This window comes from Trachypithecus francoisi, unplaced genomic scaffold (assembly GCF_009764315.1).
Source record: "Trachypithecus francoisi isolate TF-2019V2 unplaced genomic scaffold, Tfra_2.0 Lachesis_group4, whole genome shotgun sequence".
Classification (NCBI taxonomy): Eukaryota; Metazoa; Chordata; class Mammalia; order Primates; family Cercopithecidae; genus Trachypithecus; species Trachypithecus francoisi.
Window position 1 is genome coordinate 46,590,672 of NW_022681469.1, and position 25,035 is coordinate 46,615,706.

The 25,035-nt window shown below is 35.6% G+C and overlaps 1 protein-coding gene across 1 annotated transcript in view; it reads left to right on the forward strand.

Moving 5' to 3' along the window:
* The window catches only part of BMT2 (base methyltransferase of 25S rRNA 2 homolog), a 115,084-nt gene extending 90,277 nt beyond the window's left edge, over window positions 1-24,807 (forward strand). The window contains exons 4-5 of the mRNA XM_033192450.1: window positions 14,145-14,259; window positions 21,604-24,807. Coding sequence (XP_033048341.1) covers window positions 14,145-14,259; window positions 21,604-22,233 — 745 coding nt within the window. The 3' untranslated portion in view covers window positions 22,234-24,807. The remainder of the gene's footprint in view (window positions 1-14,144; window positions 14,260-21,603) is intronic.
* The last annotated feature ends 228 nt before the right edge of the window (window positions 24,808-25,035 follow it).

Consider the following 25,035-nt stretch of genomic DNA (forward strand, 5'->3'; position numbering starts at 1 on the left):
ACGTCATCAGCAAACAGGAATGGTCTGACTTCCTCTCTGTTATACTTGGATGCCCTTTATTTCTTTCTCTTGTCCAAATGCTCTGGCCAGGACTCCCAGTACTATGTTGAATAGGAGTGGTGAGAGGGCATCCTTGTCATATGCTCGTTGTCAAGGGGAATGCTTCCAGCTTTTGCCTATTCAGTATGATGTTGGCTATGAGTATGTCATAGATGACTCATTGTTTTGAGGTACATTCCTTCAATGCCTAGTTTATTGAGAGTTTTTTTTTAATACTTTATGTTCTAGGGTACGTGTACACAATGTGCAGGTTTGTTACATATGTATACATGTGCCATGTTGGTGTGCTGCACCCATTAACTCATCATTTATGTTAGGTATATCTCCTAATGCTATCCCTCCCCCCTCCCCCCACCACACAACAGGCCCCAGTGTGTGATGTTCCCCTTCCTGTGTCCAAGTGTTCTCATTGTTCAATTCCCACCTATGAGTGAGAACATGCGGTGTTTGGTTTTCTGTTCTTGCGATAGTTTGCTGAGAATGATGGTTTCCAGCTACATCCATGTCCCTACAAAGGACATGAACTCATCCTTTTTTATGGCTGCATAGTATTCCATGGTGTATATGTGCCACATTTTCTTAATCCAGTCTGTCACATTTGGACATTTGGGTTGGTTCCAAGTCTTTGCTATTGTGGATAGTGCTGCAATAAACATACGTGTGCATGTGTCTTTATAGCAGCATGATTTATAATCCTTTGAGTATATACCCAGCAATGGGATGGCTGGCTCAAATGGTATTTCTAGTTCTAGATCCTTGAGGAATCGCCACACTGCCTTCCACAATGGTTGAACTAGTTTACAGTCCCACCAACAGTGTAAAAGTGTTCCTATTTCTCTACACCCTCTCCAGCACCTGTTGTTTCCTGACTTTTTAATGATTGCCCTTCTAACTGGTGTGAGATGGTATCTCATTGTGGTTTTGATTTGCATTTCTCTGATGGCTAGTGATGATGAGCATTTTTTCATGTGTCTGCTGGCTGCATAAATGTCTTCTTTTGAGAAGTGTCTGTTCATATCCTTTGCCCACTTTTTGATGGGGTTGTTTTTTTCTTGTAAATTTGAGTTCTTTATAGGTTCTGGATATTGGCCCTTTGTCAGATGAGTAGATTGCAAACATGTTCTCCCATTCTGTAGGTTGCCTGTTCACTCTGATGGTAGTTTCTTTTGCTGTGCAGAAGCTCTTTAGTTTAATTAAATCCCATTTGTCAATTTTGGCTTTTGTTGCCATTGCTTTTGGTGTGTTAGACATGAAGTCCTTGCCCATGCCTATGTCCTGAATGGTATTGCCTAGGTTTTCTTCTAGGGTTTTTATGGTTTTAGGTCTTATATTTAAGTCTCTAATCCATCTTGAATTAATTTTTGTATAAGGTGTAAGGAAAGGATCCAGTTTCAGCTTTCTACTTATGGCTAGCCAATTTTCCCAGCACCATTTATTAAATAGGGAATCCTTTCCCCATTGCTTATTTTTGTCAGGTTTGTCAAAGATCAGATGGTTGTAGATGTGTGGTATTATTTCTGAGGACTCTGTTCTGTTCCATTGGTCTATATCTCTGTTTTGGTACCAGTACCATGCTGTTTTGGTTACTGTAGCCTTGTAGTATAGTTTGAAGACAGGTAGCATGATGCCTCTAGCTTTGTTCTTTTGGCTTAGGACTGTCTTGGCAATGTGGGCTCTTTTTTGGTTCCATATGAACTTTAAAGTAGTTTTTTCCAATTCTGTGAAGTAAGTCATTGTAGCTTAATGAGGATGGTGTTGAATCTATAAATTAACATGGGCAGTATGGCCATTTTCACAATATTGATTCTTCCTATCCATGAGCATGGAATGTTCTTCCATTTGTTTGTGTCCTCTTTTATTTCATTGAGCAGTAGTTTGTAGTTCTCCTTGAAGAGGTCCTTCACATCCCTTGTAAGTTGTATTCCTAGGTATTTTATTCTCTTTGAAGCAATTGTGAATGGGAGTTCACTCATGATTTGACTCTGTTTGTCTCTTATTGGTGTATAATAATGCTTGTGATTTTTGCACATTGATTTTGTATCCTGAGACTTTGCTGAAGTTGCTTATCAGCTTAAGGAGATTTTGGGCTGAGACGATGGGGTTTTCTAAATATACAATCATGTCATCTGCAAACAGGAACAATTTGACTTCCTCTTTTCCTAACTGAATACCCTTGATTTCTTTCTCTTGCCTGATTGCCCTGGCCAGAACTTCCAACACTATGTTGGATAGGAGTGGTGAGACAGGGAATTTTTAACATGAAGGGATGTTGGACTTTATCAGAAGCCTTTTCTGCATCTATTGAGATGATCATGTGGTTTTTGTCTTTAGTTCTGTTTATGTGATGAGTCACATTTATTGATTTGCATATGTTGAACCAACTTGGCTTCCCCAGGATAAAGCCTGCTTGACTGTGGTGGATTGACTTTTCAGTGTGCTGCTGGATTCGGTTTGCAAGTATTATGTTGAGGATTTTTGCATCAGTGTTCATCAAGGATAGTTCTTTTTTTTGTTTTCTTTGCCAGGTTTGGTATCAGAATGATGCTGGCTTCATGGAATGAGTTGGGGAAGAGTCCCTCCTCCTCAGTTTTTTGGAATAGTTTCAGTAGGAATGGTACCAGCTCTTTGTAGTATTCTACAGCTGTAGAATTCTGTGAATCCATCTGGTCCTTGGCATTTTTTGGTTGGTAGGCTGCTTATTACTGTAGAGCTCATGATTGGTCTGTTCAGGGAATCAGTTTCTTCCTGGTTCAGTCTTGGGAGTGGATATGTGTTCAGGAATTTATCTGTCTCTTCTAGGTTTTCTAGTTTCACTCACTTCAATTAAAATTTAGCAATTCCTTCTTTTATGAATGTAGGCAGCAAAACTAGTATCTATGACTTTATTAGAGAAATTACAGATGTTTGCATCATATTGTGGTTATATATCAGAATACTTATTCTCATCACTACTTTGAAATTGTGGTAGTCATTGCATTATTGAATCCTCATTATTTAATGTGTTACTAAAGAAACACTTGTTACTATATCATAGCTTTGTTTTTCTTGTAATAGTATAACTATTTCCGAATAACTAATTTTGTGATTTGATTTATTCATGCATTTCTGAAAGCATTTTGAAAAGGGATCTGTCTTCAGACTGCTTAAAGGGGTTAAGGGTCCAAAAATTATTTTAAAACCCTTGACTTAGACAAAGAAGGTGCACATGGTTGCGTGATACAATCTTTGAAGACTCAAATTTATTCCTTAATTAGATGATTTAAATATTTGCTGGATTTAAGTTATAATTGTTTGGCAAAGAAGTTTTATTTGTTTGAAAACATTTAAGCAACTGAACATGCATTTTCAGGTTACTCGTGTTATAACAAGCACTTCTCTGTAGTTTTAGTTTTTTAATAATTTAATGAGGGACTGATTCTCAAGTTAGGTTCTCCTGCTATGTGCATTGCATATATTAATATGGAAGTAAAGTGTATCAGTTAAGATCACTTAAGATTGGCCCTCTAGCCTTTTTTTGGTGAAGAAAGTACAGTCTTTTAATAGATTATTCAAAGTCTGTTTTCTTTAGCATACTTAATGTATTCATGTAATACAGTACTTTCACATCAATGAACAGTAACAAAACACTACTACTGTTTATTTACATACACTTTCGTAACTATTGGCTATGTTGCCACAAAGTGATTTTATGCTGACTACTTAGATGATTTTATCTGTTTACATATTTCACTTTAAAAGTTAAACTGGAATATGATTATCTAGATATTCTAACCAATCTCCCAAACTGAAAACTTTTTTTAAATGATGGATAAATCTTCTTAGGTAAGAACTGATAAGGCCAAAATCCAAATAATGGCAAGAAACCAGAAAAGTAAGCAAAGCACAAAGCTTCTGTTGAGCTGAGAGCATTGGTCCAAACTGGCAAACCTGAGCTTTGGTTTTTACACTCCTCTGATAGAGTTGAATCTCCAAACAGCTGCTTTCTCAATTTGGTGAACCAGAAGTAAATCTGTTCCTTCATCCAAAGCAGACAGACCCGGAACAGGTTGAAACCATACATAGTATATCCCAAGCACAAATTCATAGTTCAAAAAACCTTGTATTTATTTAGTTGAAAGTGGCCCTAAACTGGTGGTGCTCCAGGTAGCTTGATACAGCAAAGACATTTCTACTCAAAGAATTTTCATAAATAATTTTTCAAGAAATGTAAATTGCTTATAGTAAAAATCATTACCAAGCATGTATGAAAACACGGTATGACCTAAAGTCAGCAGAGGCAGCAAGAACAGACCTATAAAGGCTTTGTATATTAGAATTATGAATTACAATTTATAAAACAAGCTATTTTATGGTTCTGGGTCTTAGGTTTAAGTCTTTAATACATCTTAATTTTTGTATGAGGTATAAGGAAGGTGTCCAGTTTCAGTTTTTTGCATATGGCTAGCCAGTTTTCCCAGCACCATTTATTAAATAGGAAATCCTTACCCCATTGCTTGTTTTTATCAGGTTTGTCAAAGATCAGATGGTTGTAGATGTGTTATTTCTGAGGCCTCTGTTCTGTTCCATTGGTCTGTATATCTGTTTTGGTACCAGTACCATGCTGCTTTGATTACTGTAGCCTTATAGTGTAGTTTGAAGTCAGGTAGCGTGATGCTTCCAGCTTTGTTCTTTTTTCTTAGGATTGTCTTGGCTATACAGGCTCTTTTTTGGTTCCATATGAAATTTAAAGTAGTTTTTTCTAATTCTGTGAAGGAAGTCAATGTTAGCTTGATGGGGATAGCACTGAATCTATAAATTTGGACAGTATGGCCATTTTCATGATACTGATTCTTCCTATCCATGAGGATAGAATGTTTTTCCATTTGTTTGTGTCCTCTCTTATTTCCCTGAGCAGTGGTTTGTAGTTCTCCTTAAAGAGGTCCTTCACATCCCTTGTAAGTTGTATTCCTAGGTATTTTATTTTCTTTGTAGCAATTGTGAATGGGAGTTCACTTATGATTTGGCTCTCTGTTTGTCTCTTATTGGTGTATAAGAATGCTTGTGATGTTTGCACATTGATTTTGTATCTTTTGTATCCTGAGACTTTGCTGAAGTTACTTGTCAGCTTAAGGAGATTTCGGGCTGAGACAATGGGTTTTTCTGAATATACAATCATGTCATCTGCAAACAGGGACAATTTGACTTCCTCTTTTCCTAATTGAATACCCTTTCTTTCTTTCTCCTGCCTGATTGCCCTGGCCAGAACTTCCAATACTGTGTTGAATAGGAGTCATGAGAGGGGGCATCCTTGTCTTGTGCCAGTTTTCAAAGGGAATGCTTCCAGTTTTTGCCCATTCAGTATGATATTGGCTGTGAGTGTGTCATAAATTGCTCTTATGATTTTGAGATATGTTCCATAAATACCTAGTTTATCGAGAGTTTTTAGCATGAAGGGGTGTTGAATTTTATCGAAGGCCTTTTCTGCATTTGTTGAAATAATCATGTGGTTTTTGTCATTGGTTCTGTTAATGTGATGGATTACATTTATTGATTTGCATATTTTGAGCCAGCCTTGCATCCCAGGGATGAAGCTATTTTAGAGAGAAGAATTGCTTGAGAATTTCTATGGGTAATAGAAACTTTAAAGACTAGCCATTTGGAAAGCCAAAATTATTTAACATAAACTCAGTATATGGAAAGAATTGAAGAGGAATTATCAAACTAGGAAACATTATCATCCAGATAACATTATTATCTTGTCTTGCCTCACACAGACAAGAAAATGTAAAATACAAAAAATAAAATGGTTAAAGACAGAGGATAAAAATGAAGTATAACTTACATCTTTATTGGAGTTGCAGAAGGAGAGGAGAGAATAGGAAAGCCAAACCTCACTTAAAAGAAATTCTAAAGCTATCTATCTTTCAGGCAGAAAAAAAGTGATCCCAAAGGGAAAGTCTAAGGTGAAAAACAGGATGAAGAACAAAAAAATAAAGTAAATATGTTGCTAAATCTAAACATATATACACCAGTAATAATAATAGAATTAAAATACACAAAATGTCTAATTTGTGTGGTTAACAGAATTTTAAGTGTTCTCAAGGTTTTGTATGGTCTGGGTGAAGACAAAGGCAATGTAAAATTTTCAAGTTAGCAAAATCAAAAGCATGGAATTACTGAGATTTAAAAAGGAAAAATCTAAAACCAGTTCTCAACTTTAGCTATACACTACATTCACTTAGGGAGCTTTTGAAAATCATAATGCCCATACTCCATTGTACCCCAATTAAATCAGAATCTCTGGGTGTTAAAACTTCCAGTGTGATTCCAAAGAAAGTATAGAATGTGAGAAAAGAAACATAGAATAGGTAAAGCAGATAGAAAGTGCAAAAGTAATATAATAGATATAGATCAAAATATTCCAATTAAAACATAGACTCTGCATATAAAAATCCAATTTATGCTCTTAGGAGAGATACCCAAAACATGAGGCTTTAGAGTATCAGTGCTAGAGATAAAGGAGACATTTTTCATGATAAAAGGTGTGATTTAGTAGGAAAATATAACATTTTTTAAATGTGTACCTAATAGTATTGCATGCATATATGAAACAAATATTGAATAAATAATGAAATTCATTAACATTTTATATATATAATGAAAATTGACAGACAAATCTACAGTTGTTTTGGGGAGATTTTTGATGGTTGTTTGATCCAGGATTCATCAAAGATTACATATAGCATCTAGTTAAATACCTACTGGACCGCATTAATACAGAAAACTCCCTATGATTAATGTTTCTGGTAAGCATGCTACATAGGTGATATTGGGCTCTCAGGGCATCTCAGGGGCAAATGTCAATTTGTCCCATTTTCAGTGATGTTTGATCTTTTGACTAAGGTGATGTCTACTAGATTCCTCCGTTGTAAAAGTACCTTTAATATGTAATTTGTGGAGTGAATTATACATGAACACCAAGTGAAGTTTCTGTTTTCACCAGTGGCTTTAGCATCCGTTAATGGTCTTGCCTAAATCAAGTTGTTTTTATTACAGTGGTTGCGAAATGGTGACTAATTTCTATCGTGCTTAAATATATTGGTTGGCATTCTTTTGTAAAAACTTCTTTCCCTTCTCCCCCTTTCTTATTTGTTTAAGTACCTGTAGACTCAGATTTTAAATCATTGTGTTAAAGTTCATTCTTATGATGGTGAAATCATCCCAAATTAGGCCAATGGAAATGCCTTTAAAGTAGTTTATTTTACCTTTTCATAGTGTTTGAGCAGTGCTTTACTTTTTTGTACAATAAGATCATCCAGGCTTACCATATACTTTCTCTGCTTCAACCCTGGCATAAGCTATTCCTCTAAGTAGTACAGGTTCCTTTTAGTGAGAGAATGGTATTTAGAAACCAAATTCTGAGTATTAGATATTCTCTTCGTTACTGTGGTGTCACTGCTTGGACATCCTTTCTTATGAAACCTCTAATTCTAATCCATCACTGCAGGGTTTTTTCCATCCGTTCCCTCATTCTGAGCAACTTTAGTTTATTTGCCATTTGCTCAGCTCTTCAAGACACACAAAATAATTTCAAAATGACTATAGCAGCACCACTACAACAACAAACATAAAAATTTTTCATGATAAAACTTCAGGGTATTTTTTTAGCCCTTTTTTTTGTCCTCAGAATATTACCCATCAAGATTATTATCTTCAGATTAGTATGTTCAAGTGGTATTGAATTACTGGTTTTCCTTCTGGGTTATTTGACATTTAACTAGATTCATTAGTTTATCTTCTTATTGCATTGTATTTTTCTCTAGTCTACTGATTTTATTTTTTGAATATGTAAAACATTAACAACTTTCAAAAGTCAAAACTACAATGAAAGGTATACTCAGACATTCCCATCTCATACTTAAAGCATCTACTTTTTTCCAAATATTCTGAGGTTTTATTAGTTTCTGGTTTATCCTTTCTAGGTTTCTTTTTGCAAAAATAAACATATATATGAAAATAACAAAATACCTTTAAATCAATTTGCAGAGATTATTCTGGTTTTTTTTTCTTAATGGTGGAAGATTGAGGAAACATTTTAAGACTATCAAATATTTGAACAACATGGTTAGCAAACTTGCCCACTTATAAACATAAATGTAAAATCCTGAAAATACATACACACAGTTCTCATTTGTAAATTCCCTGTCTGTGGATTACTTAACTTACTAAAACTTACTTACTTGTAACCCCACAATCAAATACTTGTGGTAAAAAATTTGACTCATTCTACACACAAACTTCCCAGCTGAGGTCCAACAAAGTGAGCTATGCCTTGTTTCTGCTGTCTCACACAAATACCCTTTTCACAGCCTATTTGGTGTTACATTTTTTGTTTGTGCTTTTTGTTGATGACTTTGCTTTTAAAACAACCCCCACATATGGTGTTGAAGTCTAGTGTTCCTAAGCACAAGAATGCTGTATAGTGCCTTACAAAGAAAATACATGTGTTATGTAAGCTTCCTTCAGGCATGAGTTATAGTGCTATTGGCTACGAGTTCAATGTTAATGCATCAACAATATGTATTAAATATAGTGCTTTTAAACATAAACACATAAATTCAAGGTATGTGTTGATGAAAATGTGACCAGAGAACTAATCCTGTAGTTTCCGTAAGAGCCATTGTTCAGCATTCACTAATTCAACATTCATGGTCACTTTATAGAACCAAATGATCACAAGTAGTCAGAATTGACTATATATACACACAGACATATAAAACAAATCCTTCAGATTATGAAAAGAATTATATATAGAAACCAAATTAAGGCCTTCCAAAGAATGCAAGATTGATTTGACACTGTACAATTAATGAATTTTTTTCTACCACATAGTCATAGCTGCACAAATATATAGAATGCATTTGATAAAATTCCACATGGATTTGTGTCAAAAAAAGGAAAACCACCCTAGCTAAGCATAAAAATGATTTCAAGAAGTCCTGGCCGGAGCAATCAGGCAAGAAACATAAAAGGAACAAATACGAGCAGAGGAAGTCCAACTATCTCTGTTTGCAGATGACATGATTCCATATCTAGAAAACCCCCTAGTCTCTGCTAAAAGCTCCTAGATCTGATGATCAGCTTCAGCAAAGTTTCAGGATACAAAATAAATGTACAAAAATCAGTAGCATTCACATACATCAGCAACATTCAAGTTGAGAGCCAAATCAAGAACACAATCCCATCCACAATTGCCACAAAAAGAATAAAATACCTAGGAATACAGCTAATCAGGGAGGTGAAAAATCTCTGCAACAAGAATTGCAAAACAATACTCAAATCAGAGATTACACAAACAAATGGAAAACATTTCATGCTCATGGATAGGAAGAATCATTATTGTTGAAATGGCCATACTGTCAAAGCAATTTACAGATCCAATGCTATTTTCATCAAAATACCAATGAACATTCTTCACATAATTAAAAAAAACTATTTTAAAATTCATGTGGAACCAGAAAAGAGCCCACATCACCAAGGCAATTCTAAGCAAAAATAACAAAGCTGGAAGCATCACGTTACCCAACTTCAAATGATACTACAAGGCTACAGTAAGCAAAACAGCATGCTACTGGTACCAAAACAGACACACAGACCAATGGACAGAATAGAGAACCCAGAAATAAAACCTACAACCATCTGATCTTCGATAAAGTTGACAAAAGCAATGGGGACAGGACTCGCTATTCAATAAATGGTGCTAGGATAACTAACCATATACAGAAGATTGAAACTGGACCTCTTTCTTATACCATACACAAAAATAAACTCAAGATGTGTTAAGAATACTTAAATATACAACTAGAAAAACCTTGGAAGATAACCTAGGAAATACCATTCTGGACATAAAACCTGGGAAAGATTATGACAAAGATGCCAAAAGTAATTGCAACAAAAACATTGACAAGTGGGACCTACTTAAACTAAAGAGCTTCTGCACAGCAACAGAAACTATCAAACAGAATAAACAGACAATCTACAGAACAGGAGAAAACATAACTATGCATCTGACAAAGGTCCAATATCTAGCATCTATAAAGAACTTAAACAAATTTACAGGCAGAAAACAACCCCATTAAAAAGTGGGCAAAGGACATGAACAGACACTTCTCATAAAAAGACAAACGTGTCCAACAAGCATATGAAAAAATGCTCAACATCACTAAACGTTAGAGAAATGCAAATCAAAACCACAATGAGACACCATCTCACAGGCATCAGAATGGCTATTATTAAAATGTCAGAAAATAACAGCTGCTGGCAAGGTTGCTGAGAAAGGGGAATGCTAATACACTGCTGGTGGGAATGTAAATGAGTTCAGCCATTGTGGAAAGCAGTGTAGCAATTCCTCAAAGAACTTAAAATTACCACTAGACTCAACAATCCCATTATTGGGTATATACCCAAGGGACTATAAATCATTCTACAGTAAAGACACGTGCACACACATGTTCATCACAGCACAGTTCACAATAGCAAAGACATGGAATCAACCTAAGTGCCCCACAACAGTAGACTGGATAAAGAAAACGTGGTACATATACACCATAGAATACCATGCAGCCATAAAAAAAGAATGGAATCATGTCCTTTGTAGCAACATGGATGGAGCTGGAGGTCATTATCCTAAGCAGACTAATTCAGGAACAGAAAACCACATACCTCACATTCTCACTTATTATTGGGAGCTAAGTGATGAGAACACGTGGACCCAAAGAGGGAAACAACATACACTGGGGATTACTTAAGGGTGGAGACAGAGAAGGAAAGAGGATAAAAAACCTACCCATTGGGAACTACCTTTATTACCTGGGTAACAAAATAATCAGTACACCAAACTCCCTGTACACCAAACTCCTGAGACACGTAGTTTACCTATGTAACCTGTACATGTACCCCTGGACCTAAAAGTTTATAAAAAAGGAACTTCAACTTTATCAAGGGTAGTATATAAAACCTATACCAGTTATTATATTTAATGGTGAAACATTGGAATATTCCTTCTGGTCTAGGATTAATAGCATCCATCCACTTGCCCACTTCTATCTACCAACATATTGGAAGTTTTGGGCAGAGTGGTAAGGGGGGAAAAAATGGATGGGTAGGTGGGTGAAACACAAATGTCATTTTTCACAGTTTAGGAACTTACGTACCTAGAGTACACAAAATAATATACAGATAAGCAATCGAGATAAATTTAGTAAAGCTGCTGGATCTAAAAAAGATATGCATAGTAGCCACCGCTCCTTCACAGAGAATACATGCCAACACCCCCCATGGAGGCCTAAAACCACAGATATTACTGAATCCTATATACACACTATGTTTTTATATATACATACCCATGATAAAGTTTAATTTATAAGTTAGGCACAATAAGAATAACAATAAAATAGAACAATTACAACAAAATACTGTAAAAATTATGTGAGTATGTTATCTCAAAGTATCTTACTGTACTTCACTTACCCTTATGATGTGAGATGATAAAATGCCTATACAATGAGATGAAGTTAGGTGAATGACATAGGCATTGTGACATAGCATTAGGCTACTGTTGACCTTCTGACCATATATCAGGAGGAGGAGGATCATCTGCTTTCAGTAATCCTAAATCATGAAGCCATGCCTATGTCCATTGTTAGATATCAGGATCATAAGATATCCTGTTAATGGCTAATGTAAAAAGTGTGGATACTTTGGACAAATGGATATGATTCATGTCCTGGGTCTGACGGTGTGAGATTTTACCATGCTACTCAGAATGTCACGCAATTTAAATCTTATGAATTGGCTTATTTCTGGAATTTTCTGTTGAATATTTTCAGACCATGGTTAACTACGGGTAACTGAAACCACAAAAGGTGAAACAGCAGATAAGGGGGGACTGTTGTATCCAAGTCAATTGCATCTGTGTAACCAACAATAAAAAATGAAATTTAAAAAAAAAAAAAAGTGAAGTGTTCCATGGGAAAAAAGATAATAAAAGCATCAAAAACTAGGAAATACCAAGGAATATAACTCCAACAAAAGATAGGGAACTTTTTAGAGAAAATGATCAAAACTATTGACAGTTTTTTTAAGTAAATGGATAACTATTCATGTTCATGGATTTGAAGATTGAATATTGTAAAGATGTTAATTCTCCTTAAGTGATCTTTAGACTTAATGCCATACTAATAAAAGTCTTAAGTATATACTATACAGCAGTAAAAGTGAATTATAGAAGCACAAACAACTCAAAAACATAACATCAAATGAAAGCAGCAAATCACAAAACGTAGTGTAAAACTAAACTGTAGCCATAGGTACTTAAGTCTCTAGTACTCAGTCATAGGTACTTAAGACTTTAAAGGAAATCAAGGGAATAAATAAGGATAAGTGACTAAAATAACGAATAGTGACTACCTAAAATAAGGATAGTGACTACCATTTTGGAAGGGTGTGGGGGATGTCATCAGGGAGGATCATGTTTCCAGGGTGCAGGCATTATGTCTTGACCTGAGTGGTAATTATGTGGTCACTCACTGAGTGACTGTTCTTTAAACTGTGTATATTTTATGCAAATAAAAAAATAAGGAGCTAAGCCAAATAATTTGAAATTGACTAAGTATATTACTGAGAACTGATCAGTTATTAAGCTCATCCATGATATGATTAAGTTATTGGTGATTGTTCCATAATGTTGAAGTAACTTGAATGGTTTAGGTTACTTCATTGAGATAGAAAATTCAATTTATAAGAAGTATATGTTTTTTAAGACTCTCAAATGTTTTGCTACTCAGTTTACTAGAATTTATACTACAGAATTTAGCATATAGCAAATTCTGCTTTTACTATACTTGGGAAAACCATTAGTGGAAGAAATACAAATTTTTTATATAACATAGTAATAGTGAGCAATGATACCTACCACTTTTTAAGCACTTACCATGTAGTAGGCATAGGGTCAAGTATGAAATGTGTTATCTTATTAATTCTGGAAAAAAGTCTAAGGGTGAGTACCACTATTATCCCCGTATTACATGTTAAGGGTCAAAGTCAGGTTATGATGTTAGCCTTTCTGATTCGAGAACTCCTTAACCATAGCCCAGTAAGGATTAGAATGACTGTCTAGTAGTGTGTATAGTATTACATATTGTTACAGATTCTCATTTGGTTTTTACTCTCACTATCATGAGGGTAGAGTAGAGTTTTCCAAGAGACTACATAGCATGTGATATTGCAACAGCCTGAATGCAAAAGCAGATATTAGAATTCATTCACTTTCAATTAAGCCAGACATTAGAGACTTGAAAAAATATTTTTTTTTAAAATGGGGGTGGGTGGTGGGAGCCTGGCCCATGCCTCTAATCCCAGTACTTTGGGAAGCTGAGGCTGGAGGATCACTTGAGCTCAGGAGTTCAAGACCAGCCTGGGCAGCATAGCAAGACCTTGTCTCAATTTTTAAAAAATTAAACAAGTAAATATATATAAAACAAGGCTGTACTTTTTTACTGTCCTTTTTAAGTCTAATAAATGAATATATTTTAAGACTTGTTCATCTTAACTTCAAATATGATCATTATTAATAGATAAAACTCACAGAAATGAGGCCGGGCGCGGTGGCTCAAGCCTGTAATCCCAGCACTTTGGGAGGCCGAGACGGGCGGATCACGAGGTCAGGAGATCGAGACCATCCTGGCTAACACGGTGAAACCCCGTCTCTACTAAAAAATACAAAAACTAGCCGGGCGAGATGGCGGGCGCCTGTAGTCCCAGCTACTCGGGAGGCTGAGGCAGGAGAATGGCGTGAACCCGGGAGGCGGAGCTTGCAGTGAGCTGAGATCCGGCCACTGCACTCCAGCCTGGGCGACAGAGCGAGACTCCGCCTCAAAAAAAAAAAAAAAAAAAAAAAACTCACAGAAATGAAAGTTCACTGGGGGCCTCAGTAATTTTTAAATGTGTAAAAGGGTCCTGAGACTAACAAGTTAAAAAACTGATAATCTATGTGATTTATTAAATTCTCATGTTTGATTTTGTTCTTATAAAATATGTGTTTTTAGGTTGCTACAAGCCTCAGGAAAAATCAGATTACTTGATGTTGGCAGCTGCTTTAACCCATTTCTGAAGTTTGAAGAATTTCTAACTGTTGGCATAGACATTGTACCTGCTGTAGAGGTATGCATAGTTTTGTTTCAGAGTTCAATATTTTACGTGTATATTTACAAAAGAAAAGCACTGTCTTTGCATCCCTAAAATAGCAAATATATTTCCTGTGTACCCATTAAGAAGAGATTTCTATTCTAAACTAAATATATTTTGTGAAAAATTGAGCATTTAACCAAATTTTGTCTTTATTTTCTTTATCATCTAAATAGCCATAATCTACAACCATGTTAGAGTAAAATCTTAGCAATTAAGAAACTTCACCTGGGCATGGTGGATCACGCCTGTAATCCCAGCACTTTAGGAGGTCAAGATGGGCGGATTACCTGAGGTCAGGAGTTTGAGACCAGCCTGGCCAACGTGGCGAAACCTAAAAAATAAAAAAATTAACTGGGCATGGTGGCGGGCACCTGTAATCACAGCTACTCAGGAGGCGGAGGCAGGCGAATCGCTTGAACCTGGGAGGCAGAGGTGGCAGTGAGCCTAGATCACGTCACTGCCCTCCAGCCTGGGTGACACAGTGAGACTCCATCTAACAATAAAAAGAAACTTCAGTAGATTACAGAATTCCACATAGCTGTAGTGTTTGGGTTTTGCATTTTGTTGTATTTGGTTTATTATTTTCTTTTAATGCATCTCTTTCTGAAATATATAGTGTTGTAGAGCCATTATGGAATGGTAGAAAGAGGCAAGGGCTTTTGCATCAGCCAGAACTTTATTAAATCCAGCTTGTTTGTACTTGAGTCAATGAAACTACTTAACACTTGGCCTGATACATTGTAGGAACTCAGTAAATGATAGATTCTATCCTTTCTTTTGAGAACATTTCCTATGGGTCAGTTATTATGACACTATCATTTCAATTCAGTGAAGCAGGATCACCTCCTTATCAGCTTGAACTGTTTTTTAAGATGGAGTTTCAATCTTGTTGCCCAGGCTTGAGTGTAGTGGTGTGATCACTCACTGCAACCTATGCCTCCCGGGTTCCAGAAATTCTCCTGCCTCAGCCTCCCAAATAGCTGGATTACAGGTATGCACCACCATGCCCAGCTAACTTTGTATTTTTAGTAGAGACAGGGTTTCACCATGTTGGTCAGGCTGGTCTCGAACTCCTGAGCTCAGGTGATCCACCTGCCTCAGCCTCCCAAAGTGCTGGGATTGCAGGCATGAACTACTGCACCCAGCCAGCTTGAACATTCTTATACCTTAATCATGTGATGCCAAGAGTTTGTGTTAAAGGCATTTTTTAAAGATAGATGACTCTAAAGTAGGCACATTATATCAGAAAAAGACTTTTTCCAGAATAACATTAATTCGTTATGTTTACCATTTTACTCTTGATAGAACTGCAGACACAAAATTTTTTTTAAAATGCATTTAAATATTAAGTATTTATAAAATGCATTTTAATGTTATTTTTAAAGTATGGATTAGAGTATTAATATATCAGTTATTAGGGATTATTTTCCCCTCTACTGCTGTATTCCCAGTACCTAGAAGAGTGCCTAGTATATTTAATACTTTTTTATATAAAAGAATAGAATATTTCCAACCTAGGTTTGAACCTCTCCATCACCTTTTTCTAGTCTCTGATCCTCAGTTTTCTCATCTGTATAATGGGGTTAGTAGTGGACCACATTTCATAGGATGTTGTAATGTTTTCTTGGGGAAAAAAAAAGTATTTAAAGCACCAAGCATAGTACCTCTTATGTAGTGCCTGCTAAATAAATGTATGTTGTTAGTACTGGTAAGTTCCTGCATGAAGATTTAACTTTCTTTAATTATGTATCATTTTGATGAGCATGATTAAATTGGTATAACACTGAGGAACAAGCAAGTCCTAAAACCATTCCTGTTATTTCTACTTTCGTTTTCTCTATGCTAAAATCACTGTTCTTAGCTTACCACTGCAGAGAATTTCTGTGCCATCAGGAACTAGTTTTAAAGCCCAAGTGGCTTCATGCATAGATTCTCTTCCCTTCCTTCCTCAAGACATACATGAGAGATGTTCTTCAGGGACTGCTGAGACATCATGACCATTTGATCTGATCCTTAAGCTTAATATTAAATCTATCTATGGGCCGGGCGCGGTGGCTCAAGCCTGTAATCCCAGCACTTTGGGAGGCCGAGACGGGCGGATCACGAGGTCAGGAGATCGAGACCATCCTGGCTAACACTGTGAAACCCCGTCTCTACTAAAAATACAAAAAAAAAAAAAACTAGCCGGGCGAGGTGGCGGCGCCTGTAATCCCAGCTACTCGGGAGGCTGAGGCAGGAGAATGGCGTAAACCCGGGAGGCGGAGCTTACAGTGAGCTGAGATCTGGCCACTGCACTCCAGCCTGGGTGACAGAGCGAGACTCCGTCTCAAAAAAAAAAAAAATAAAAAAAAAATAAATCTATCTATGGATAGGGTTATAAACACTGAATTGTATAGTCACCAGAGAAGACAAAAGAACTACTGTAAATAACTTAAGTATAGAATCAGAGTTTCACAGTTCAGAATCCTATAATTTTAAAACAGAGTAAAGGGACTTACTCTTCCAGCCAAGATGGGATAACATAGACCAGCTTTATCCTCTTCCACTTGAAGCAACAAAAATGTGGACAAAATATTTGAAATAATTTGACACTGCACATCAGGTAATGAAGGACAGTGATCTCTGAGAGATGGAAAACAAATGAGACAAGCGCTACAGTTACTCTAGGATATTGCCTTGAGAGAGTTTCCAGGATGTAGCACAGCGAGAAACCCTAGCAGAGTTCAGGTGATTCCGTGACTTGTGAAGATGGAGTTGTGAGTCCTCGGAGACCGAGGCAGCTCGTGTTTCTAGAATGGTCTACTGAAAATAAGAAATCCATAGAAGGAAAACTCCAGAGGCCTGCAAAAGGTCCCCTTTGAATACTCAGCTGAGTACAGATCAGCACACATGTATATGAGAAAACTACATGAGACTGTACTGTCCGAAAGGATTAGAGGTTACAGTGGCCAGCACTCACACAGGGAAGTATTAATATGGTACCTGTTCCCATCAGCCATACTGGAACATTCAAGATTCACAGACATTTAATAGAGTACACAGAGAAGGGTCTTACCTCAGTAATGGAGAATAATTTGCCTTAGACTAAACACTAGTGCTCTAGTCCCATGTAACAAATCTTAAAAGCAAGACCCAGAAAGTTCAGATTGTCTCCAGGTATCTTAACTACATCCCAGAACACAGTTCAGAAATATTTATAGCAATCCATAGTTATGTAGAACCCACCAAGGTAAAATTCACCACGTCTAGCATCCAAAAACAATTGTAGCCATGCAGAGCAGCAAGAAAATAGGACCCACAGTGAGGAGATAAATCAGCCAACAACGACCAACCCTAAACTGACACAGAAACAAGAACATTAAAATAGAGATAATACCCGTTTGGGAAAATTCCTTAAGCTAAACATTTTACACAGTTTATATTCTTCCATTATACATGTTATGCTTCAATACAGTGTTATTATTTTAAAAATATCAAAACTGTATAAAAAGCTAAGAAGAAACACTCTAGAAGAGACAGTACTACAATGTGTGATGTGAAAATGCATACCGGATAGGATTAATGCATATTAGATGTTGCAGAAGGAAAGGTAAATTGAAGATATAACAATAGCACCTATCCAAAATGAAACAAAATTTTTAAAATAGAAGAGCATCAGTGATACAAATCTAAGTGGCTAAATATAAACATAATTGGAATCCCCCAAAAGGTGGGGTTAAAAAAATAATGGCCAAAAACTTTCCAATTTGATGAAAGCTTTAAACTCACAAATTCAGAGAAGCCCAACAAACTCCAAACAAAAGAAACATGAAGAAAAATTACACCAAGGAACATCAAATCAAACTTCTAAAACTAGTGATAAAGTCTTAAAAGCTCCCAGAAATTGTAAAGACACCTTAAAGTACTGAAATAAAAAGTCACCTAGAATTTTATACCCAGCCAAAATATCTTTCAAAAATGATGAAATCGATTTTCTTCAGATATCTAAAAGCTGAAATAATTCAATATTAGCAAGCTTGTATTATAAGAAATGTTAAGTTGGAAGTACTTTAGCCAGGTAGAAATATGGCTCTACACAAAGGTATGAAGAGGTAACTATACAGCTAAAAAGATTTTCTCTTCTTGTTTAAACTCTTTAAAGATAAATAAAAATAGATATTTGTGTGTATATACTAGCAGCAACCAATCAGAAATTTAAATTAAAAACAGTACCATTTACTCTAGCATCAAAAATATGAAATATTTACTTTATATGTGAATATATATAAAATATGTAGCTCATAAATCTGACAAAAGTAGAAAAATCCAAATGCTGCAAACCACAAATTAGGAGAAAGTAAAGATGACCTAGGCTGGGTGCAGTGGCTCACACCTGTAACCCCAGCATTTTGGGAGGCCTAGGTAAGTGGATTGCTGGTGTCCAAAAGGTCGAGACCATCCTGGGCAATGTGGCAAAAACCTGTCTCTACAAAAAAAAAAAAAAATTAGCCAGATGTGGTGGCACTGGCCTGTAGTCTCAGCTACTCAGGAGCCTGAGGTAGGAAGATTGCTTGAGCCCAGAGGGTGGAGGTTGCAGTGAGCTAAGATCACACCACTGCACTCCAGCCTGGGTGACACAGTGAGACCCTATCTGTATAGAATCAGTGCAGTCCTCACCAAACTCTTGTGGGCTTTTTTGTAGAAATTAAAAAACTTATTCTAAAATTTGTGTGGAAATTGAAAGGACCTAGAATTAATACCTCCAAACAACTTTTAAAAAGGACAGTGTTGGAGAGTAACACTACCTGATTTCAAAATTATAAAGCTACAGTATTCAAGACACTGTGGTATTGATGTTCAAGAATATCAGTGAAATATAATAGATGGTTCACAAATAGGCCCAAACTTAGATACCTGATTTTTGCCCAAGATGGAGAGCATAGTCTTTTCCACAATGGTGTTGAAACAAAGGGGTATCCATATACAAAAGAAGAAACTTCAGACTATACCTCACTCCATACAAAAAAAAAATGAACTTGGCCAGGCACGGTGGATCATGCCTGTAATCCCAGCACTTTGGGAGGCCAAGGCGGGCGGATCACAAGGTCAGGAGTTCGAGACCAGCCTGGCCAATATGGTGAAACCCCATCTCCACTAAAAATACAAAAATTAGCCAGGCGTGGTGGTGTGCGCCTGTAGTCCCAGCTACTCAGGAGTCTGAGGCGGGAGAATCACTTGAACCCAGGAGGCGGAGGTCGCAGTGAGCCAAGATCACACTGCTGCACTCCATCCTGGGCAACAGAGTGAGACTCCATCTGAAAAAAAAAAAAAAAAAAAAAACTCAAAATGTATTATAGACCTAAATGAAAAAAACAAACTACAAAACTACTAAAGGAAAACATTTTGAAAAAAAGTCTTTATGACCTTGGGATAGGACAAGACTTCTTAGACCTGACTTTGAAAGCAACATCTAAGAAAGAACAAATTGATAAATTAGTCTTCATCAAAATTTAAAACTTCAGCTCTTCAAAGGACACTGTTAAAAGAATGAAAAGATAAGCCACATGAGACTAAGAAAATATTTTCAAGTCATATATCATAAAGGACTTGCATCAAGAATATATAAAGAACTCTCAAAACCCAGTAAGAAAATATTTAAAATTTAAAGCAACCCAATTATTTTTAAATGGGCAAAATATTTGAACACTTTAACACAGAAGATATCTGGATGGCAGATAAATCCGGGAAAAGATGATAAACATCACTAACTCATTAGGAAAATGCAGATTAAAACTGCAATACCACTACACACCTATTACAATTACTAAAATGAAATAGACTAGCTATACCAAGAGTTGATAAGGATTTGGAGGAACTGGAACTCACATACTCCTGGTGGGAACGTGAAACTACATAACCACTTTTGAAATCAGTTGGGAGTTATTTAAAAATTAAACTTACTACATCACCTTCTGTATGATCTAGCCACCCAAGATATTTCCCCAAGACAAATTAAAGAATATTGATTCAAACAATGAATGGGAATACTCACAGCAGCTTGAATTGTAATAACCAAAAACTAGAAACAACCCAGATATCCATAAACAGATGTATATGGATAAGCCAACTGTAGTACATCCTTGATACAATGGGATACCATTCTGCAATTTAAAAAGGAATAAACTATTAATACCTGCAAGAAAAATCTCAAAATGATTATTTATATGAAATTCTAGGAAATACAAACTTGACTGTAGTGATAGAAATCACATCAATGATTGCCTGCTGGCAGGGGAAGAGAAGGAAGGGACTATAAAGGGGCATAAGGAAAATTATGGGGTGTTGGATCTGTTCATTAACTCGACCATGCCCATGGTTTCATGAGTGTAAAAATACATCACAACTTACCAGACTTACGCTTTTGTGTCACTTATACATGAGTAAAGCTGCCTTTAAGAAAAAGGGAAGAAGGAAAGCATCTTTTTTTCTGGTACTAGAATGTTACATATCACTTTTCCTAATAAACAGTCCAGATGACTATGTGGCCAGCTTGTATATACACTAACATGAGTGAAGGATTAAGGTATTAGGTCATATCTTTGTTAATAACTATGGGTATATGATAGAGTAATTTTTGTCTAATTTTAAAATTGCTTTCTTCTGGTCCATTTCCATAGTTCTAAGATTTAGCATATTATATAATGTTGTTTATTCCTTTAGTTGTATTGTTTCCCATGGCCATTTGTCTAACTACATTTAGTTTGTTCCAAACCAGGGATTAACTTTTTAACAAAATAAAAGTAATGCTGAAGGTTACTTTTTAAATGGTTAAAGTTAATGGTTTCAAATAACTTAAGTTTTGGAATCAGTCTGCTTGTACAAATTTTATAATGCCTCTTTCATTATCCTCTAGTTTATTTGATTCATCTTTATTTCATGGTATTTCTTGTTTAGAGTTTTTATATTAGCTTGTTTTTGGTAACTGTAAATGTTAAACTGAATGTAAATAGAAGTGTCCTTCCTGTAAACTTCTACCCAAATTAAAATTCATGTAAGTCCTAACCCAAAATACACACTTAAATTATTTCCCATTTTAAATTGTTAGGCAAAAATATATATTTAAATGATGATTAGCAAGTCTTTGGACTTAACTACTTTGAGATTTTTGTAAAAGTTGTGGTTGAATAAATCTGTTCAAGTTTAAAATTTAAAAGGAAAAATGTATAATCAATGCTGGAATTATTACTATGATATGTGAAATGGTTTGCTGAAAAGTCTGTGTATTAAAGTGGAAATAATCTTGAAGTTCTTAATATGCCTTGTTTTCTGTTTCTGCAGAGTGTCTATAAATGTGATTTCCTGAACTTACAGCTTCAGCAACCGCTCCAGCTTGCACAGGATGCTATAGATGCTTTTTTGAAGCAGCTGAAAAACCCTATTGATTCTCTTCCTGGAGAACTTTTCCATGTGGTTGTTTTCTCTCTCCTCCTTTCTTATTTTCCATCTCCTTACCAGCGATGGATTTGCTGCAAGAAAGCCCATGAACTGTTAGTGTTAAATGGTTTATTACTTATCATCACACCTGATTCCTCCCATCAGAACCGTCATGCTATGATGATGAAAAGCTGGAAGATTGCTATAGAGTCTCTGGGCTTTAAACGCTTCAAGTACTCAAAATTTTCACATATGCATCTGATGGCATTTAGGAAAATCTCTCTAAAAACCACAAGTGACTTGGTTAGTAGGAACTACCCAGGAATGTTATATATTCCTCAAGATTTCAACAGTATAGAAGATGAGGAATATTCTAATCCTTCCTGCTATGTTCGATCAGATATAGAAGATGAACAACTAGCATATGGTTTCACAGAACTCCCTGATGCTCCATATGACTCAGATTCTGGAGAAAGTCAAGCCAGCTCTATTCCTTTCTATGAGCTAGAGGATCCCATATTACTTTTAAGTTAATATAGAAGCAAAAGGCCCTTTCAGTCCAGGCTCCTAAACTAATTGCTTACACCAATTGGAAATACTAACATGAACTCAGTACTGAAAACCTGGTTTGCATAAAAGAAATGCAGAGGTTTACAGAGTTTGCTATTTTTTTCTACTTCTCAATTTTAAAATTTATTCTTATATAGAAAGCTTAAAGTTTCATGCAGAGTGACTCATGTCATAGCAGAAACTTCTGTTACTTTAGCATTTAGCACTATCATAGAAAGGTACCTTTTTCACTTTAGTGCTATTGTGGAAACAAGCATAATTTGCTCTATGTTTTCCTTTTCAACTTTTCAGTGTTGACTATAAACCATTGAATGGGAAACTTTAAGATGTAGAAAGCTGTAGATTGCACTTTGATGACTCACAAGTTAAATGTGATACAGAAAAATAGATCGGTTAGTTGTTTTGTGATGCACTTATCTTTTTCTTTTTTCTAACTAAAATTGTGATGTTACAGAAAGTCATTTTATGTTCCTTTATATTTCCTGAACTTTTTGTAATTGGTGATAATTCTTTTTCTTTCTTCCTTCTATTAAAAGCTCATTTGACAGCATCAGACATTGGGGGAGAGATTTCCCCCAAAGTATGTATTCTAATTTCATTAGCCCTATCCATTAAACACCATTGCCAAAGTAGTATTTTCATAACTTTCTTGTTGATTTGGGCCTTGGTGTGAAGTATATTTACCTGAGAGTTCACTTTTACTTTTCTTAAACTTAGGTTTCATTTACAAAATGTTTTACTTAAGCAAAGAACAATGTAATACTCAATAATGACCTAAAACACCTTTTTGAAAGGGTTTGCACTTGGAAGAGTTTATGTTCTGTTGAAACCAACTTTGATAGGGTCCTCACCTTTCTGTGAAGGAGGTGCCGCACTACAAGTTTCAAATTATATGGAAAAACTTAAAATTAACCCTCTGTTGATGATCTCATAAAATGGTTTTGACCTTTTTGGTATCTTAATTTCTATCTAAACTCTATCAGAAAATTTTCTTTGAATATATCAATTAGTTGGCTGTGGGAATTTTCCCTTTCCACATTAATAAATGCCTTTCTGTGTTTCTGAATCAGAAGCAAATGATTAGGGGAAAATATATGTCCAAACAAGACAAGATTAGTTTAAACAGTTAAGAACATTTAGTCCACATTGTCTTGTCAGCCAGCAATTGTCACGGAAACTATCATTTTTAAGAGTGCCACTGTGTGGATTTTTTTTTTCAAGTGGTTATTACATTGAAATTACCTCATACTGAGGTTTTTGCACTGAAATATCACAGTTTCAGATTTCATGGTTAATGTTGTGCGTATGTTTGTATGTTTTTAAAGGAAACTTGCATTTTCAATAGTTGATCCTAAATTTCATAAACTGCACTTCTTTACTCTGGTAAAGCTGATGTTTTTGTGCTTATTGTGAATTGCCGTAGTACCTTTGAATGTCAAACTTTATTTAGAAATATAAAACTTATCCTTTATGATATAAATGGTTGAGTGTATGTACCCAGTATTTCAAATTAAATTTCACATGCTAAATTAATGAAAGTAACAAGATTGTGATTTTTTAAAGTCAGTTGATTAAATGCAATAAATATTGATTGCTCAGATATGCCACAAGTAACTCAACATTTTTCATTTACTTTCAATAGCATAAGATTGCTTAATATTTAGGATTGACTGTTGTTTCCAGTTAAGCACTACAGGATTATGCCTTGTAGCTTCCCCAAGAGAAGGGGGAAGAAAAAGCACTGTATTGATAATACAGAACTATTTTGAACAATTTTGGTAGTACCTTTTACCATACTGTTTGCTTTTTGACTTGGGTAAATATCTTAAGAGAAAAGAAAACAATACACCAAATGAAAATGCTTTGAAAGTAAATGAAAACAGCACTTTTGAAAGGCTGGTGTAGTATGACCCCGGAGTCAGCCTTTGTGTTATAGCTAAAATGTTGGTGCTATAAATTCTGATTGTTTACAGATGTTGATTCTGCTTATGCTCCAAAGTGTGCATGATGTATTTTATGTAGTACTCTGAGGAAGTCTCTTTATAAAACCTACTACCACTTAGTATAAATTTGTTTGAATTTATATCATTTGTTACTGTAAATTCAGCTTATTCAAATTAGGTTGGCACAGATTTAAACTGATACACATTCCACCAAAGCCAATTCAGTGTATAAGTATTGAAGTATAAGCAGTCATTGCAGCTTGATGCCAGATCATGTATGTAATAACAAGTGGAAGTTAATAGGGCCTTCTAATACTGTATGGGTACTCCTAAGAATTATTTCATTTTGGATATAAAGAAGTTATAAGGCCTCCTATCACATTCGCAGCAGGTTCTTCAAAATAATTTGGTTGTTTCAAAAACAAATGGTAATCATTTGGTTGGATTCTTCAGGATCATGACTAGATCATGTGGTTTTACCATAGTTGCCAAGTGGTGGGAGGTAGCATACCTGAAAATGTACGTGTGTGTTTGTTGTATTTTTTCACATTTTGTGAACAAAGCACATTTATTAAAAATTTTAAATTTTCTAGTATTCTTTGTCTGTTACTTGTAAACCGAAAGTTCTGTGGTCTTTGATGTATCTCACTAAGTGATTTTGGCATTGGGAAGCAATTTAGAACTTGAATGACTTGTACAATTTTCCAACTGGGTTTCATTTTTGTTAAATCCCTTAATGTCATAAATTTATTTACTGAGATCCAGAGAACTCAAGTGACTTCCCATTGTCATGTTTTGTCATGTTTATGACAGAAGCAGGGCA